The sequence below is a fragment of the Dendrobates tinctorius genome, unplaced genomic scaffold (assembly GCF_039654945.1).
Source record: "Dendrobates tinctorius isolate UK_male_01 unplaced genomic scaffold, ASM3965494v1 ptg000116l, whole genome shotgun sequence".
NCBI lineage: Eukaryota > Metazoa > Chordata > Amphibia > Anura > Dendrobatidae > Dendrobates > Dendrobates tinctorius.
Genome location: NW_027361784.1, coordinates 38,063,967 through 38,084,989, shown reverse-complemented (window position 1 = coordinate 38,084,989; position 21,023 = coordinate 38,063,967). Strand labels below are relative to the sequence as shown.

The 21,023-nt window shown below is 43.1% G+C and overlaps 1 protein-coding gene across 3 annotated transcripts in view; it reads left to right on the top strand.

The window, feature by feature from the left end:
• Nucleotides 1-21,023, top strand: part of ZFAT (zinc finger and AT-hook domain containing) — a 241,332-nt gene that overhangs the window by 155,290 nt on the left and 65,019 nt on the right. For all 3 annotated transcript variants that reach the window (XM_073590374.1, XM_073590375.1, XM_073590373.1), the window contains exon 13: nucleotides 14,299-14,437. In XM_073590374.1, coding sequence (XP_073446475.1) covers nucleotides 14,299-14,437 — 139 coding nt within the window. The remainder of the gene's footprint in view (nucleotides 1-14,298; nucleotides 14,438-21,023) is intronic.

The window sequence follows — 21,023 nt, the reverse complement described above, 5'->3', positions numbered from 1 at the left end:
AATATAACTACTATAATACTGCCCCTATGTACAGGAATACTACTACTATAATACTGCTCCTATGTACAAGAATATTACTACTATAATACTGCCCCCATGTACAAGAATATAACTACTATAATACTGCCCCTATGTACAAGAATATAACTACTATAATACTACTTCTATGTATAAGAATATAACTACTATAATACTGCTCCTATGTACAAGAATATAACTACTATAATACTGCTCCTATGTACAAGAATATATCTACTATAATACTGCCCCTATGTACAAGAATATAACTACTATAATACTGCTCCTATGTACAAGAATATAACTACTATAATACTGCTCCTATATACAAGAATATAACTACTATAATACTGCTCCTATGTACAAGAATATAACTACTATATTACTGCTCCTATGTACAAGAATATAACTACTATAATACTGCTCCTATGTACAAGAATATAACTACTATAATCCTGCCCCTATGTACAAGAATATAACTACTATAATACTGCCCCATATGTACAAGAATATAACTACTATAATACTGCTCCTATGTACAGGAATATAACTACTATAATACTGCCCCCTATGTACAAGAATATAACTACTATAATACTGCCCCTATGTACAAGAATATAACTGCTATAATACTGCTCCTAAGTACAAGAACATAAGTACTATAATGCTGCCCCCTATGTACAAGAATATAACTACTGTAATACTGCCCCTATGTACAAGAATATAGCTATTATAATACTGCCCCTATTGACAAGAATATAACTACTATAACACTGCCCACTATGTACAAGAATATAACTACTATAATACTGCTCCTATGTACAAGAATATAACTACTATATTACTGCTCCTATGTACAAGAATATAACTACTATAATACTGCCCCTATGTACAAGAATATAACTACTATAATACTGCCCCTATGTACAAGAATATAACTACTATAATACTGCCCCTATGTACAAGAGTATAACTACTATAATACTGCCCCTATGTACAAGAATATAACTACTATAATACTGCTCCTATGTACAAGAATATAACTACTATAATATTGCTCCTATGTACAAGAATATAACTACTATAATACTGCTCCTATGTACAAGAATATAACTACTATAATACTGCTCCTATGCACAGGAATATAACTACTATAATACTGCCCCTATATACAAGAATATAACTACTATAATACTGCTCCTATGTACAAGAATATAACTACTATATTAGTGCTCCTATGTACAAGAATATAACTACTATAATACTGCTCCTATGTACAAGAATATAACTACTATAATACTGCCCCTATGTACAAGAATATAACTACTATAATACTGCTCCTATGTACAAGAATATAACTACTATAATACTGCCCCTATGTACAAGAATATAACTACTATAATACTGCCCCTATGTACAAGAATATAACTACTATAATACTGCCCCTATGTACAAGAGTATAACTACTATAATACTGCCCCTATGTACAAGAGTATAACTACTATAATACTGCTCCTATGTACAAGAATATAACTACTATAATACTGCTCCTATGTACAAGAATATAACTACTATAATACTGCTCCTATGCACAGGAATATAACTACTATAATACTGCCCCTATGTACAAGAATATAACTACTATAATACTGCTCCTATGTACAAGAATATAACTACTATATTACTGCTCCTATGTACAAGAATATAACTACTATAATACTGCTCCTATGTACAAGAATATAACTACTATAATACTGCTCCTATGTACAAGAATATAACTACTATAATACTGCTCCTATGTACAAGAATATAACTACTATAATACTGCTCCTATGTACAAGAATATAACTACTATAATACTGCTCCTATGCACAGGAATATAACTACTATAATACTGCCATATGTGACTGTGTGTATAATATACGGTGTACACTATGATATTGCTCCTATAGTATTTGTAATTTGGAGCTTTTATATATGTATGTATGTATGTGTATGTGTGTATATATATATATATATATATATATATATATATATATACACTGTTTAGTGCTTTTATTTGCTGATATTCTTATTTCTTTTCTTGGATAGTGTCGAGAGGGATATCTTGGCTGTTAGTCAGATAGAGGGCACAGAACGCTGTAACCTGGTGATGCTGTGCCTGTATCTTCCCCATCACCAATATCACACACGGAGCATTGTTTTCTTACTCTTACAAGCTGCATGCAGGGACAATGAGATGGCCCTGGGGTCGGCTCAGGATTATTCCTCTCCAGCGTCTCTTGTGATGAAGAGTTACTTTTTTTAGTATTATGTATATAGACCTTTTGTGAGATGAGGAACATGCCCCCAGAGGCGATCCAACCTTGAGTCTCAAGATCACTTCCTTATTTTCTATTCTTTCATCTGTATTCTGACATTCTCTGATCTGCCGCTGGTTTCGTAAATGGAGCGTTACTTCTTCTGCGTGTTCATCGTTTGGATCAATTCTGTGAATTGGTTAAAAATCTTCCTGAAATATGATGGACTCCCTTTTATCCAAGTGCTAATGAATATTCTATGAATTAATGTTATTTCTTGCATACAGACTTAAATTTTTTTCATACAAAACTGAAAATTTTCTGCATAGAGTTAGCTCTAAATATCCTGTTACAACAGCCAGGGAGCCTCAGTGTGAAGGATCCTCGATGCACGATCTCATTGATTTGAATGGACTTTTACTTGAAATTTCTCATACTGGAAATTTTGACCTGTTTTAGCCAAGTATTCGCCACCACATATATCCTGTTATAACAGCCAGGGAGACTCAGTGTGAAGGATCCTCGATGCACGATCCCATTGATTTGAATGGACTTTTACTTGAAATTTCTCATACTGGAAATTTTGACCTGTTTTAGCCAAGTATTCGCTAGCACATATATCCTGTTACAACAGCCAGGGAGCCACAGCTTTGAAGGATCCTCCACGCACACTCCCATTGATTTGAATGGATGGTTACTTAAAATATTGTTAGATTTATCGTAACTTAAATCTTGGTGTATTACCAAAGGCTTTACAGCTATACAGGGACCAAAACGTGTTGGCTCGGAGCCATCCAAGTTAGTTCTCGGAATGAGCAGAGGTGTAGCAATGGGGGATGCAGGAGGTCCCATTGGTGACCCTTTTAGAGATTTTGCGTTGTTGTCCAGGAGTTTCAATTTACGTCAAGAATTACGAAAGTGTCGAGTCTGATTTTGATTTATGACGCTCGTTTACAAATACCCCATCTTTTTAGAAAGGGTTAAAGGAAGCTGCAAAATAATCCACCATAATAGAGATCTGACGATTTTACTTACAATGTCCAGGTGTGTAAAGTTGTGGCTAAAACTTTTGGATTTCGCAATACTTTGCTGCTTCAGTGTTTTTCGATCTTTTAGTCAATATTTATATGGTTACTGAAGTACAGTTATAAACATTTCAAAAGTTTTTATACTTTTATTGACAAACTAGATGGAGGCCGGATGCTATCGCATCGGGAGGGCGGTAATGTCACGATGGGGGCAGGCTTTGCATCGTTGAGAATCTCCCCCATGTGGTCACCCACCTATCCACTCTCTCTTTCCCCATGTGCTGACTTCTCCCGTCTGCGCTCTCTTCCTTGACCTGTCTACCCCATGTGCTATCCCCCTTGTCTGCTGTCTCTCTCCTCCCTGTGCTGTGTTCTCACCGCATGTGCTGTCCCGTTTGAGCTGTCTCCCCCACCTGTGCTCTGTCTCTCTCACCCCTGTGTCTGACCGTGTACAGAACATACCACATCTCCTGGGCAGGGGAGGAAGCAAAAGACAATACTGACATTACAGCAGGAGATCGCAGAGGATTCATTTTGTGAGGTAAAATATTGTTTAAAAACATCAGTGAAATATTTCACCTCACAAAATGAATCCTCTGTGATCTCCTGCTGTAATATCAGTATTATCTTTTGCTTCCTCCCCTGCCCAGGAGCTGTGGTATGCTCCATACACGGTCAGACACAGACAATTTTTAAAATGAACTTTTCTTCGTGGGAAAGCCCCTCTAATGTGACTGGCTTCCTCTGCCTGTAGACACGTCGCGCATCTGCCGGTCACATTAAAACTGCGCATGCGCTCCTCCTGTACAAAGATGGCAGCGGTCAGTGAATCATTCTGCTGATCCCGGCGGCGGCTTGTTTGCTACGGTGTTCCGCTGGTGGTACCGCGCAAGAGGCTGCATACGGCGTATACAGTGTGTGTGTGGTGCGTACGGCATATACAGTTTGTGTGTGGTGCGTACAGCGTATACAGTGTGTGTGTGGTGCGACGGTGTTCCGCTGGTGGTACAGCGCAATAGGTTGGTACTAATAATACAAAATCCCAGTAGCGGAAATCATCACAAATAGTGGTGAATGCTTAATACTCTACACCACATGCAGGCATTAGCCTATGGAAAACTCAATACATATATGAACAAACCAAAAGAAAAGGAGTCTAAATCCACCAATAAAATTACTTCATTATTTTATTATTACTCACAAAAGACTGTATAAAATACATAGACACAAGTGAACAACCATAAATATGACAATGCGTTACAAAGAGACTAAGGGTACCGTTACACATAACGATGTCCCAGCGATCCCATCAACGATCCGACATGGATGGGATCGCTGGGACATTGTTAGCTGATCGCTGGTGAGCTGTCACATAGACAGCCCCTCTAGCGATCAGGACCAGCGAGCACGCTGGTTACCAACGAAGGGCCCTTAGAAACCCGATGTTTACCCTAGATACCAGCGTGCACTGCAGACAGGGCGGGAGGTGGAAGCAGAGCGGCGCAGACAGACCGGCCTAGCTCTGTTATCTGCTGCTACGGTCTGACAGACTGGAATAGCAGATAGCAGAGCTACTCCGGTCTGTGCGCCGCTCTGCCTCCACCTCCCGCCCTGTCTGCAGTGCACGCTGGTATCTAGGATAAACATCGTGTTTCTAAGGGCCCCGCGGCCCTTAGGCTAGTTTCACACTTGCTTTTTTTTGCAGCGCGTTTTTCCCGCAAAAAAACGCATTGAAAAAACGCATACATAAGCATACAACTGCTGCGTTTTTTTCAAGCATTTTTATGAGCATGCATGAAAAAAACGCAGCGTTTTTATGCGTTTGTATGCGTTTTTAGTGCGTTTTTACCGCGTTTGCGTTTTTTTCCAACATTTTTAGGTGGCCCCTCACACTACCCAAACCATGACTTTACTAACCCTAACCCTGACCCTAACCCTGACCCTAACCCTAACCCTGACCCTAACCCTTAACCAAATCATACTTAACCCTAACCCAAACCCTAACTAACCCTAACCCTGACCCTAACCCTGACCCTAACCCTTAACAAAACCATACTTAACCCTAACCCTAACCCTAACCCTGACCCTAACCCTTAACAAAACCATACTTAACCCTAATCCTGACCCTAACCCTGACCCTAATCCTTAACAAAACCATACTTAACCCTAACCCTAACCCTGACCCTAACCCTTAACAAAACCATACTTAACCCTAATCCTGACCCTAACCCTGACCCTAACCCTTAACAAAACCATACTTAACCCTAACCCTAACCCTGACCCTAACCCTAACCCTGACCCTAACCCTTAACAAAACCATACTTAACCCTAATCCTGACCCTAACCCTGACCCTAACCCTTAACCAAACCATACTTAACCCTAACCCTGACCCAAACCCCAACCCTAAACCCCCTTAACTAACCCTAACTCTAACCCAAACCCCTAAATTCCATGGTTAAAAAAAAAAAACGCATATGCAAAAAAACGCATACATGAGCATGCCAGTGCGCACATATGCGCATCCATAGGCTATAATGGCCATTTTTAGCGCAAAACGTGCGCATATGTGCGCATGCGCTTTTTTGCAGGGCCAAAAAATGCAACATGCTGCGTCTGGAAAATACCAACGCACACCCCAAAAAAACGCAGCGCATGAAAATCGCATTCATGCGCTTACAAGCGCGCAGGTATGCGCACCCATGTTAAATATAGGGGAAAAAACGCATGCGCAGGTATGCGTTTTTTTCCAGCGCTAAAAAACGCAAATGTGAAACCAGCCTTAGAAACCCGATGTTTACGTTGGTAACCAGCGTGCAGCGTCGCTCATCGCTGGCTCCCGCTGCCACACGCAGCGATGCGCGTTGGCCAGCGGGAGACCAGCGATGAAAAAACAGGCCAGCACGATCAGCGATATACAGCGGGGGGGCCGATCGCTGCTGGATGTCACACACAGCGATCTCGCTGGAGAGATCGCCGATGTGTCACAAAATCAGCGATCTCGCCAGCGAGATCACTGTGTGTAACGGGCCCTTTAGGTGCAACTATGTGCAAGGCTGCTAACAGCAAACAGAATTATCATATCTAAAGCCAGTGCCATTATGCTCCAGAGGCCCCATGGATGCTAATTAGCATAGGTGAAATAATCCCCCCACTGAGGTATGAGTTACAAAATAATCCCCTTGCTAATAGTCCTCAGGTCATAACCTCCAAGTCATTGCTTACCCATTTGCTGTCAGGACCACCACACACTGCGCCCCTACGCACGTTTCGCGTGGGCTTCTCCGGGGGCTGTTGGTACTAGCAGCAGTTTCCATATTGAGACACCCATCACTTGGGTATTTCAATATGGCGGTCGATGAACTTCGCCGTTTGAAATTTTGGGATCTGGAGACATCTGGACGGAACAGGATGTGAAGACATTACAAGGTAAGAGTATATATTAGATCCATCAAGTTTGTGTAAACTCAATATTTTTAGCTGACTCTAATTTTTTCAGATTTCTTCTCTTTGCCCCGGCAGATGGCTATCTGCTTCGGGGCCAAATCGTGACTGAGGACCGCCCGCTCTTGTCTCATCGGTGCTTGGAGTTTATCACAATTTTCATGTTCTTCTCGGTTCTTGAGGATTGACCACAGGTCCTCAATGGGATTTAGATCTGGGAAGTTTCCTGGCAGTAGACCCAAAATGTCAGTGTTCACCCAACCATTTAGTCATCACTTTTACCTTGTGATATTGTCTCCGTCATCCTGGAAAAACCATAGCCATCATCACATTGCTCCTGGATCAGTTGTTCTTGGAGGAGGTGTAGACCCCATTCTTTGGCCATGGCCTCGTTTTTAGGAAATTTTGAGTGAGACCCTCCATGGATGAGAAGCCCCCACACATGAATGGTCTCAGTAGGTTATAATGCTGGCAAACACAAGACGCGTGGGAGTCCCACCTTTTCTTCTTCCGACAATCATTAACAGTCCTACAAGGAAGGCTGTCGATCATTGAGTAGGACCACCCGGTGGACTTGTGTGCGTACAAACAGCAGGGATTTCAATGACTAAAATCCACTGTGTCTTTAAGAAAAAAAAATTATATTTATATGTACAATTTTTTTTTACCTTCTTTGTCATTATAAGGATGTAAAAACGCCGGAATATTCCAAATGGTCACGTTTAACAAGTCTCTATGGAAACGTCCATACCTGGCACCAAGCAGCTTTTTGAATGGCTTCCCAGCAGCGTTTACTGCGCACCTGCAAAATAAATACCTGTCAACCGCACGCCCGAGAAGAAATGACAACTAATGGCGACACTTCACATAATCCGTAAATCGTAGCTGCCAGCCAGCTGCCCGGGCACTGAACGCGCTACGTCTCGAGGGCCCGCCTGCGGTGCTAAATTGTCTGCTCCACAGTGGCGGGGGCTGCTCTGGCCTCAAGGATGTCAGATGTTGCAGGTCTGCTGGATGTTATCACAGGTTTGCAGATTATCAGGGCGCCATTGTTGCCAAAGAGGACTGTTTACATTCATCCCGACTGAATGGTTCCTTATTGTATCCTTAGTAGGCAACACGTCCATTTTTCCTCAATTCACTATTTGTATTAAACTTGTTTTATATAAAAAGATGTAGATGTATAATTCGCATACTTTTATTTATATTTTTTTTTACTTTCATATTTTTTTTCATTTTAATTATTTTTATTGATTATTGTGCTACTTGCCTGGTAAAGAAGATTTTCTTTTGTATTGTAGTGTTTTTTTTTTTTAAAGAAAACAATTCACCTTTCCCACCATAAAAAGTAACATACACACTTTAAGGGGTTATCCAGGACAGTTTTTATGTTTTATTTTTTACAATGTGCCTAAGTACCTGCCTGTAGTTCCCGGCACGGCTCCTGCCAGCAATTCAGTGGCTTTACCCTGGCATCGCATTGATAGAGAAGCGGTTCCTCTTCTACTTCGCTGTGTTGATAGGACGTGACTGCTGATGTCTTGCTGATTGACAGCCGTCACACCGCTGCCGATCTGCGGGAACCAGGCTCTCAATCAGCATGACATAATCAGTCGACGGAGCAGCCTGGAAGACGGAGAGCGGCTCTGTTGACATGGAGCAGCTGAATCGCCGGCAGGAGCGGTCGTTGACTGCTTTGAGTTAGCACCGGGTACAGCAGTCAGGTAGTTGCCTCTTTTAGAAAAGTTTTTAGGCCCATAGTGATGGACAACCTCTTTAAAGGAATAAAAACAACTTTAGATGCAAAGTCTACATAAAAGCTGTAGAATGAAAACGGTTGGAAATTTTTAATACAGGGCTATGGGAGAGTTGTTTTTTTTTCTCATTTTAGATGCTTTGGAAAATTAACGAGAAGATGGTTGAGTATGTGAATATGGCTACTAAGGGGGTATTACTATATAAGCAAATATATATACAGTCATATGTTAAAGTTTGGGCACCCCTATTAATGTTAACCTTTTTTCTTTAGAACAATTTTGTTTTTTGCAACAGCTATTTCAGTTTCATATATCTAATAACTGATGGACTCAGTTATATTTCTGGTTACAAATGAGGTTTATTATACTAACAGAAAATGTGCAATCTGCATTTAAGCAAAATTTGACAGGTGCAAAAGTATGGGCACCCTTATTTTCTTGATTTGAACACTCCTAACTACTTTTTACTGACTTCCTGAAGCACTAAATTGGTTTTGTAACCTCATTGAGCTTTGAACTTCATAGCCAGGTGTATCAAATCATGAGAAATGGTATTTAAGGTGGCCACTTGCAAGTAGTTCTCCTATTTGATTCTCCTATGAAGAGTGGCATCATGGGCTCCTCAAAACAACTCTCAAATAGTCTGAAAACAAAGATTATTCTACATAGCTTTTCAGGGGAAGGATACAAAAAGTTGTCTCAGAGATTTAACCTGTCAGTTTCCACTGTGAGGAACATAGTAAGGAAATGGAAGAACACAGGTACAGTTCTAGTTAAGCCCAGAAGTGGCAGGCCAAGAAAAATATCACAAAAGGCAGAGAAGAAGAATGGTGAGAACAGTCAAGGACAATCCACAGGCCACCTCCAAAGACCTGCAGCATCATCTTGCTGCAGATGGTGTCACTGTGAATCGGTCAACAATACAGCGCACTTTGCACAAGGAGAAGCTGTATGGGAGAGTGATGCGAAAGAAGCCGTTTCTGCAAGCACGCCACAAACAGTCGCCTGAGGTCTGCAAAAGCACATTTGGACAAGCCAGTTACATTTTGGAAGAAAGTCCTGTGGACTGATGAAACAAAGATTGAGTTGTTTGGTCATACAAAAAGGCGTTATGCATGGAGGCTAAAAAACACAGCATTCCAAGAAAAACACTTGCTACCCACAGTAAAATTTGGTGGAGGTTCCATCATGCTTTGGGGCTGTGTGGCCAATGCCGGCACCGGGAATCTTGTTAAAGTTGAGGGTCGCATGGATTCAACTCAGTATCAGCAGATTTTTGACAATAATGTGCAAGAATCAGTGATGAAGTTGAAGTTACGCAGGGGATGGATATTTCAACAAGACAATGATCCAAAACACCGCTCCAAATCTACTCAGGCATTCATGCAGAGGAACAATTACAATGTTCTGGAATGGCCATCCCAGTCCCCAGACCTGAATATCATTGAACATCTGTGGGATGATTTGAAGCGGGCTGTCCATGCTGGGCGACCATCAAACTTAACTGAACTGGAATTGTTTTGTAAACAGGAATGGTCACAAATACCTTCATCCAGGATCCAGGAACTCATTAATAGCTACAGGAAGTGACTAGAGGCTGTTATTTTTGCAAAAGGAGGATCTACGAAATATTAATGTCACTTTTATGTTGAGGTGCCCATACTTTTGCACCGGTCAAATTTTGTTTAAATGCAGATTGCACATTTTCTGTTAGTACAATAAACCTCATTTGAATCCAGAAATATAACTGAGTCCATCAGTTATTAGATATATGAAACTGAAATAGCTGTTGCAAAAAACAAAATTGTTCTAAAGAAAAAAGGTTAACATTAATAGGGGTGCCCAAACTTTAACATAAGACTGTATTTTTTAATAAAAGTTAAATATATTCCTTCCTATTTTCAGATTTGAACATTTTTGCTCAGTGTCCTTCAATAAAAACTTTCATTGTTTGTTTCCAGTAAATAAAAAACTGCCCTGATCATCCGATCGACTACTGCTCTATTCACTGCCAGGAAACTGACAGCGATCAGATCTTGGCTGTCTCTGCTGCCCACTTGCTTGTGCAGTGTCTGCACAGAATGTAATGAATGGTAGGAGGGGATGTAAAGTGGTGCTCTGCCCATAGAGCAGCTATTTGATTTCCATTGGATACATTGTAAAAGTTTGGATGTTGGGGTCCCAACTGGATTTGCTCTTTGCATAATTTTTGTAATGAGAAAAAAAATCCTTCCTGCATCATTGGCCTACTGTAATAAAAGTGTATTAAGTTTCTGTCTGCAACATTCAGATCCCATGATATGCAGTTTGCAGCCACATCCAAGTTTCAGATTTTCTATTATGTGAGTGTCTCTCCCAGTAAAAGGCTGGTTGTATGTTCTGTGTTACTCTTACGTAATATAGGCTGGATGTGAGTTCTGTATGTCTCTCACTAATATAGGCTAGATGTGAGTATAATGTGACCCAGTAATAAAGGCTGGATGTGAGGTCTGTGTCTCTCCCAGTAATACAGGCTGGATGTGAGGTCTGTGTGTTTCTTCCAGTAATACAGGCTGGATGTGAGGTCTATGTGTCTGCCTACAGGCTAGATGTGAGGGCTGTATGTCTCTCCCAGTAATGCAGGCTGGATGTGAGGGCTGTGTGTCTCTCCCACTAATGTAGGCTGGAGGTGAGGTCTGTGTTTCACTCCCAGTAATGCAGGCTGGATGTGAGGTCTATGTGTCTGCCTACAGGCTGGATGTGAGGGCTGTGTGTCTCTCCCAGTAATGCAGGCTGGATGTGAGGGCTGTGTGTCTCTCCCAGTAATGTAGGCTGGATGTGAGGTCTGTGTGTCTGCCTACAGGCTGGATGTGAGGTCTGTGTTTCACTCACAGTAATGCAGGCTGGATGTGAGGTCTATGTGTCTGCCTACAGGCTGGATGTGAGTGCTGTGTCTCTCCCAGTAATGTAGGCTGGATGTGAGGTCTGTGTCTGCCTACAGGCTGGGTGTGAGGTCTTTGTTTCACTCCCAGTAATGCAGGCTGGATGTGAGGTCTATGTGTCTCTTCCAGTAATATATGCTGGTTCTGAGCTCTGTGTGTCACTCCCAGTAATGCAGGCTGGATGTGAGGCTTATGTGTCTCTTCCAGTAATATATGCTGGTTCTAAGCTCTGTGTGTCACCCCCAGTAATGCAGGCTGGATGTGAGGTTTATGTGTCTCTTCCAGTAATATATGCTGGTTCTAAGCTCTGTGTGTCACCCCCAGTAATGCAGGCTGGATGTGAGGTTTATGTGTCTCTTCCAGTAATATATGCTGGTTCTGAGCTCTGTGTGTCACTCCCAGTAATGCAGGCTGGATGTGAGGCTTATGTGTCTCTTCCAGTAATATATGCTGGTTCTAAGCTCTGTGTGTCACCCCCAGTAATGCAGGCTGGATGTGAGGTTTATGTGTCTCTTCCAGTAATATATGCTGGTTCTAAGCTCTGTGTGTCACCCCCAGTAATGCAGGCTGGATGTGAGGTTTATGTGTCTCTTCCAGTAATATATGCTGGTTCTGAGCTCTGTCACTCCCAGGTAATGTAGGCTGGATGAGGTGTTTGTGTGTCTTTCCCAGTTATAAACTGGATGCAGAGATGCCAACTTGACTCTTTATTTTTTCTGGACAATGTCATGAAAAAATCATGGACAAAAAATATTTTTTACGCACACATTGGAAAACCATAATAAATCATTATAATTGATCCATGTCTACAGCCCAGAATTTTGATATGAAGACCTCAGCTGCACTCCCTGTAAACTGTAAAACTATGATAACTGCAGTCAAAATACTCTGTATAAGTTTCTTCAGCTTAAAAAATAAATAAGGATGCATGAAACTTTTTTTTTTTTTTTTTTTTTTTTTTTTTTACAAACAATCCAAAAAAAGTACCCTATTTTTATGGACGGTTGGCTAGATGGGCGGTCTCTGTCCCAGTAATATAGTCTAGATGTTAGGTCTGTGTGTGTCTCCCAGCAATACAGGCTGCATTTGAGTTTTTTTTTTGTGTATCGCAATAATACAGGCGGGATGTGAGGTCTGTGTGTCTCTCCCAGTAATACAGGCTGGTTGTGAGTTTTTTTTGTGTTTCCCAGTAATATAGGCTGGATGTTATGTCTGTGTCTCTCCCAGTAATGTAGGCTGGATGTTACGTCTGTGTCTCTTCCAGTAATGTAGGCTGGATGTGAGGTCTGTGTGTCTCTCCCAGTAATACAGGCTGGATGTGAGGTCTGTGTGTCTCTCCGGGTATTACAGGCTTGATTTGAGGTCTGTGTCTCTCCCGGAATTACAGGCTCGATGTGAGGTCTGTGTTTCTTCCAGTAATATAGAATGGATCTGAGCTCGTGTGTGTCACTCCCAGTAATATATGTGAAAAATGAGGATGAATGAACTCATGGAGATCAACATCCAACACTGCGGAGACACCATCACATGTTTCTCAACACAGTGATTCTAGAGCAATGCCCCCATCCCTTATGGGAAATATGCAAAAATATGCAAAACACAAGCCGCGGAGACACCATCACATGTTTCTCAACACAAGCAATGACTAGCCAGGTCTCTCCCTGGGAAGGAACAACCACGGGAAGGGCAGTCTCCAATGAAGGAAACCACCTATGCCAAAACATGGTATCCATCCACAGACAGCTGTTTCGGGGTATTGCCCCTCATCAGTGTAGAGTAGGAAACTGGCCAGTAGGAGCAATGCCTAGTAGAAGACTGTGAAAAATGAGGATGAATGAACTCATGGAGATCAACATCCAACACTGCGGAGACACCATCACGTTTCTCAATGCCCCCATCCTCCCAGTAATATAGGCTGGGTCTGAGCTCCTTGTCTCTCTCCCAGCAATACAGGCTGGATGTTTCTTCCAGTAATATAGGCTGAATGTGTTTTACATACTTTTAGTACAACATTTAAAAAGGGTTGTACATGAGAAGATAAATAAGCTTTCTTCCGAAAACTGTGCCACACCTGTCCACCGATTTGTGTCTGGTATTGCAGCTCCGCCAAATTCATGTCCATGGTTTGTTTCTGGATTGTAAAGGAGCACACTGTGTAGTTTCATGGAAGGAGCAAAAGTAGCCTTGTGGGTTTTATAACTTTCTGTTCTTTGTTTTAAATGTTACATAGCAAATGATTATATTAAATGTATTATGTTGTATATTTCAATAATGCATAAAAACAGCAAAAAAGTTTGACACTCTATATACTGTACTATAATAATAGACCTACTTAAACATAAAAAAGAACGAAAAAACTGATATAAAGAGTTAAGAGGGTGCCAATTTTGATTCCAGTGTAATTTACAATTGCATATGAAGGGTTTCCAACATTTCTGGTCTCTTATCAAATTTTGTGTTTTTGTGTTTTGTTTTTTTTCCCCCCCTTAAATATGTGTATTTTTACCTGGTGTAAATGCCGCTGTTCTCCTGAATCCGGAGCCGTTTTTCTTTTGTTCCTGCTCCTCTTCGTTAGTTTTCTTCCTTTTGTATAAATCTAGTCTTTTTTAACAAGTGGGTGTAGAGTCGTCAGCTCTCTTGTTGAGAACCACACCCATTTGTCCAACAAGACTTGAATTTTTATACATAGAAGGCAGCATATTTCCGCAGCGGACTCGCAGGAATAAAAGAAAAACATCGCCAGATTCAGGAGACCAGCGGCGTCTGCAAAGAGAATGACATATTTATGGCAAATGACTGATCCTCGCCTTAAATTCCCTTCTCTCCTTTCAGCCGTTCGGTTGTGCCTTATGCCATTATTCGTGTAATATTCCCGGCTCACTGAAAAGACATTACAACAAAAAGCATCCTAACGAAGAATGTGTGAACTCCGGATCTGGAGAAGTCTCCTCCGAAGCCCTGGTCCTCCAAGGTAAGAGCTTCGAGACCTATAGACACAGCTCTCTCTCTTCTTCTGTCCGTCTCCTCTTTAGGAGTAGTCCGCATCTAACTGCTGCAGCCGATCGGTGGCCCTAGGGATTGACTGCAGCTGTCAAAAGCCAACCACAACGGAGAAAAGGACAGGGAACTAGCGGGTATACTGTTAGCGGGAGGGGGAAGCGATGCGTTATTGCTGGTGCTGCCGAGCAGCCAAGAGTAGACTGTGACCCAACATAATGCAGTGCTTTCTGGTCACTGAAAAGCAGAATTTTGAATGACTGCTCTGGCTGAGACTGGAGAAGAAGTAAAGATATGACCAAATATAGAGGAAGGAAAGTAAAGCGCTTACCCAGGAGCGGTGATTGTGTGATCCAGCGCAGCGTGCCCCCCACATACGTGGAGAAGCGCTTACCCAGGAGTGGTGAATGTCTGATCCAGCACAGCGTGCCCTGTTGTGAGATCATTTTCCCCTTCGTCACTGAGGTCTGGTGAACTCCCTATTCTGGTAAAGGAAGGTAATGAGCCTGATTATCAGGCACCTGAGCCTAATGAGGATGACTGGCTGAGTGGAGTCACGGACTGGATATAAGGCTGCCGACGCCCTTCTGCCCTGCGGGTGATTTCTCTGTGGACTTCTAGGACACCAGTCTGATTCCTGCTCCTCTAAAGCTAAGTTTTCTGCTTTGCCTGTTAGCATTGGTGTTTTGTTTTTGTTTTCCTTGCTTTTCTGGATTCTGCCATTCCCTGCTGGGGTGAGCTGAATCTCCTTTTGCCGGTTGCTCTGTCTTCAGAATATTCCTGAGTACTGACATAGCTTTTTTGAAGCCTAGCGTCTTCAGGGCCTTTTTCACTGTCAGTCTGTTGGCTCTTATTTTCATAGGGTTTTTCACGGATTGCAGACAGCAGCCTTCCTGTCCTTTCCTATCTAGTTAGCTTGGGCCCCGTCTTTGCTCAGTCTATCTTTGTCTGTGTTTGTATTTTCATCTTGCTTCACCGTCATTATTTGTTGGGGGCTGCCTATTGCTTTGGGGTCTGCTCTGGGGCAGTTTAGATTTCCCCTTTCTTTCTTTAGGCCTATTTAATTCTCCGGCTGTGATTGAGGGGTCTAGGGCATCGTAGGAACCCCCCACGGCTACTGTTAGTTGTTGTGGATAGGATCAGGGGTCTGCAATCCGATAGCTGCCAACCTCTCTGGTTTTCTGGACTTAGCTAGCATTTCTGTTTTTGCCTCCTACGGTGACTTAATCATAACAGAATCACCCGCCATACCGCAGATCCTAGGGTACTCAATAGCAGGAAAGAATTGTGTTTAAAAAAAAAAAAAAAAAAAAAGTGTGTGTATATTCTTTCCTCTATATCTCTGAGGCCGTGGGGGGAATTTTTTTTTCTCTCAATGGAGATAAAGCAATTGTCTGATCGTGTGGAGCAGCTCGCTGCGGAAGTGCAGGGAATTTCCGCCTGCCTTGCTCGTTCGCATGCTGTTGAACCAAAGATCCCTACACCTGATGTATTTTTTGGGGATCGATCTAAATTTTTGAGTTTCAAAAATAATTGTAAATTATTTTTTGCCTTGAAGCCTAACTCGTCAGGGAGCTCCGCGCAGCAGGTTAAAATTGTCATCTCTTTGCTGCGTGGCGATCCCCAGGATTGGGCGTTTTCTTTGAAACCAGATGATCCTATTCTGACTAATGTGAACGCATTTTTTCAAGCTTTGGGGTTGTTGTATGACGAACCTAATGCTATTGATCAGGCTGAAAAGACCCTGTTGGCATTGAACCAGGGTCGAGATTCTGCAGAGTTGTACTGTCAAAAGTTCCGAAAGTGGGCGGTCCTTACTACCTGGAATGATAATGCCTTGGCTGCTCTCTTTCAGAAGGGTTTGTCAGAGGCCGTAAAAGATACTATGGTGGGATTTCCTGTTCCCTCTGGTCTGGACGATTCTATGTCATTAGCCATTCAGGTTGATCGGCGTTTACGTGAACGCAGGATTGCACGAGAGGTGTTGCCACCGGTTGAACAGACGTCTGAACCTATGCAATGTGATAGAGTTTTGTCTAAGGCGCAACGTCAGGAGTTCAGAAGGCGTAATAAGCTGTGTTTTTTCTGTGGAGATGCCTCGCATATTATTTCTGTTTGTCCTAAACGAGAGAAACGCTTTGCACACATGTTTTCTGTTGGTGGTGTTCAACCTAAGTTTCTTCTGGCAATTACTCTGATCTGCTCCCTGTCCACATTTTCCACCAAGGCTTTTGTGGATTCGGGAGCAGCGCTAAACCTAATGGACTTGGATTTTGCTAAACGTTGTGGATTTCCGATGACACCTCTGCAGACGCCTATCCCTTTGAGGGGGATTGATGCTACTCCTTTGGCTAAAAATAAACCTCAGTTTTGGACCCAGGTGGTCATGCGGGTCGCCCCAGACCATCAAGAAAATTGCAGATTTTTGGTGTTGCATGGTCTGCATGATGCCGTTGTTCTGGGGTTTCCCTGGTTGCAAATTCATAATCCAGTTTTGTATTGGAAATCTGTGTCTGTGGTGAGTTGAGGTTGTCGGTGTGCCTTTAGTGAGGCTCCAGTTTTTTCCACCTCTCCTCAGTCGCATGATGTTCCTGACTATTTGGCGGACTTTTATGATGTATTTAGTGAGAATGAGTCTGCGTCCTTGCCTCCTCATAGGAGTTATGACTGTGCAATTGAACTAAGCCCGGGGTGTAAATTTCCCAAGGGTCGGCTCTTCAATTTATCTGTACCCGAGCACGAGGCTATGCGGTCCTATATTAAGGAGGCGTTGGAGAAGGGTCATATTAGACCATCCTCTTCACCCTTAGGTGCCGGGTTTTTTTTTGTGGCCAAAAAGGATGGTTCTTTAAGGCCTTGTATTGATTATCGTGCCCTCAATAAAATTACTATTAAATATCAGTATCCGTTACCCCTGATTTCGGATCTATTCTCTAGAGTTAGAGGTGCTTGCTGGTTTACCAAGCTTGACCTCAGGGGGGCGTATAATCTTATCCGCATTAAGCAGGGGGATGAATGGAAGACGGCGTTTAATACTCCGGAGGGACATTTTGAGTACCTGGTGATGCCTTTTGGGCTCACTAATGCCCCTTCTGTCTTCCAGTGCTTCATGAACGATATTTTCCGAGACTTTGTCGATAAATTTTTGATTATCTATCTGGATGATATTTTGATCTTCTCCAAGGATTGGGATTCTCATGTGGAACATATTCGGACTGTGTTCCGGATCTTCAGGGAGAATTCCCTGTATGTCAAAGGATCGAAATGCCTTTTTGGAGTACAGAGGATTTCATTTTTGGGATTTATTTTGTCTCCGTCTACTATTGAAATGGACCAGGCCAAGGTACAGGCCATTTATGATTGGGTTCAGCCCACTTCTTTGAAGGCCCTCCAGAAGTTTTTGGGTTTTGCTAATTTTTATCGGAAATTTATTGCAAAATTTTCTAGTATTGCCAAGCCATTGACTGATCTGACTAAGAAGGGTGCTGATGTGTTTAATTGGTCTCCGGAGGCTGTTGCTTCCTTTCAGGAGCTGAAGCGAAGATTTACCTCCGCCCCGGTTTTGCGGCAACCTGATGTCTCACTCCCGTTCCAGGTAGAGGTGGATGCTTCTGAGATTGGTGCAGGAGCTGTTTTGTCCCAAAAGGATCCTGTAACATCTAAAATGAATCCCTGTCCTTTCTTTTCCCGAAAGTTCTCTCCATCTGAACGTAACTATGATGTGGGGAATCGGGAACTGTTGGCCATGAAATGGGCATTTGAAGAGTGGAGACATTGGTTGGAGGGAGCTAAACATCAAGTTGTGGTCCTCACTGACCACAAGAATTTGATTTACCTAGAGTCGGCTAAACGCTTGAACCCTAGACAGGCTAGGTGGGCCTTGTTTTTTACACGTTTTGATTTTGTGGTCTCTTTTCTTCCTGGAACTAAGAATGTCAAGGCAGACGCCCTCTCTAGGAGTTTCTTTGCTGATTCTCCTGTGGTGACCAAGCCTGCTACCATCTTAGGCGAAGGGGTAGTTCTTTCTGCCATCTCGCCCGATTTGAGACGTGCTCTGGAAGAGTTCCAGGAGGACAAACCTGAGCGTTGTCCCAGTGGAAAGTTGTATGTTCCTGACCAGTGGAAGAAGAGAGTGATGTCTGAAGTTCATTGCTCAGCATTGGCTGGTCATCCAGATATTTTTGGTACTAGAGATCTGGTGAGTCGCTCTTTTTCGTGGCCCACCTTGTCTCATGATGTCAGGAATTTTGTGCAGTCCTGTGGGACTTGCTCCCGGTCTAAATCTTGTTCTCGCTCTAGTGAGTTGCTGATGCCTTTGCCGGTCCCCAGGAGGCCATGGACCCATATTTCAATGGATTTCATCTCTGATATGCCGGTCTCTCAAAGAATGACTGTTATTTGGGTGATTTGTAATAGGTTCTCTAAGATGGTTCATCTTGTACCACTCCCTAAGTTGCCATCTTCCTCTGAGTTGGTGCCCCTGTTTTTGCAACAGTTGGTTCGCTTGCACGGGATTCCTGAGAACATTGTATCTGACAGAGGAGTTCAGTTTGTGTCTAGATTTTGGAGGACCTTCTGTTCCAAGCTGGGAATTCAGTTGTCCTTCTCCTCTGCTTTTCACCCTCAGACCAATGGGCAGACAGAGAGAACAAGCCAGACCTTGGAGTCGTATTTGAGATGTTTTATTTCCGCTGATCAGGATGATTGGGTTTCATTTTTGCCCTTGGCCGAATTTGCTTTAAATAATAGAGCTAGTTCTGCCACTTTGATGTCACCTTTTTTTTGTAACTTTGGGTTTCATCCTCGATTTTCTTCAGGGCAGGTGGAGCCTTCTGCCTGCCCAGGTGTTGGCACTGTGGTGGAGAGAATGCACCAGATCTGGGACCAAGTGGTGGATAAGTTATCTCTCTCCCAGGAAAAGGCCCAGCGGTTTTCCAATCGACATAGGACCATTGGTCCCCAGTTTAAGATTGGTGATATGGTGTGGTTATCATCAAAAAATATTGCTATGAAGGTGGCTTCTCCAAAGTTTAAGCCTAGATTTATTGGACCTTACAAGATTTTGGAGATTATTAATCCGGTCTCTTTTCGTTTGGCTCTTCCTGTCACATTTAAAATCCATAATGTGTTCCATAAGTCCTTGTTGAAGAGGTTTGTTGAACCAGTTGTTCCTGGGGTGGCACCTCCAGACCCTGTATTGGTTGAAGGTAACATGGAATATGAGGTAGAGAAAATACTGGATTCCCGTCTGGCTAGACGGAGACTCCAGTATTTGGTTAAGTGGAAGGGTTATGGTCAGGAGGATAATTCCTGGGTCTCTGCCTCTGATATTCATGCCAAAAGATTGGTGCGTGCCTTTCATCGGGCTCACCCTGATCGCCCTGGTGGCGTGGTTGAGGGTTCGGTGACCCCTCCTCAAGGGGGAGGTACTGTTGTGAGTTCATTTTCCCCTTCGTCACTGAGGTCTGGTGAACTCCCTATTCTGGTAAAGGAAGGTAATGAGCCTGATTATCAGGCACCTGAGCCTAATGAGGATGACTGGCTGAATGGAGTCACGGACTGGATATAAGGCTGCCGACGCCCTTCTGCCCTGCAGGTGATTTCTCTGTGGACTTCTAGGACACCAGTCTGATTCCTGCTCCTCTAAAGCTAAGTTTTCTGCTTTGCCTGTTAGCATTGGTGTTTTGTTTTTATTTTCCTTGCTTTTCTGGATTCTGCCATTCCCTGCTGGGGTGAGCTGAATCTCCTTTTTCCGGTTGCTCTGTCTTCAGAATATTCCTGAGTACTGACATAGCTTTTTTGAAGCCTAGCGTCTTCAGGGCCTTTTTCACTGTCAGTCTGTTGGCTCTTATTTTCATAGGGTTTTTCACGGATTGCAGACAGCAGCCTTCCTGTCCTTTCCTATCTAGTTAGCTTGGGCCCCGTCTTTGCTCAGTCTATCTTTCTGTCTGTGTTTGTATTTTCATCTTGCTTCACCGTCATTATTTGTTGGGGGCTGCCTATTGCTTTGGGGTCTGCTCTGGGGCAGTTTAGATTTCCCCTTTCTTTCTTTAGGCCTGTTTAATTCTCCGGCTGTGATCGAGGGGTCTAGGGCATCGTAGGAACCCCCCCCACGGCTACTGTTAGTTGTTGTGGATAGGATCAGGGGTCTGCAATCCGATAGCTGCCAACCTCTCTGGTTTTCTGGACTTAGCTAGCATTTCTGTTTTTGCCTCCTACGGTGACTCAATCATAACAGTGCCCCCTGCATACGTGGAGAAGTGCTTACCCAGGAGCGGTGAATGTGTGATCCAGCACAGTGTGCCCCCTGCATACGTGAAGCGCTTACCCAGGAGCGGTGAATGACTGATCCAGCACAGCGTGCCCCCTGCATACGTGGAGAAGCGCTTACCCAGGAGCGGTGAATGTCTGATCCAGCACAGTGTGCCCCCTGCATACGTGGAGAAGCGCTTACCCAGGAGCGGTGAATGTCTGATCCAGCACAGCGTGCCCCCTGCATACGTGGAGAAGCGCTTACCCAGGAGCGGTGAATGTCTGATCCAGCACAGTGTGCCCCCTGC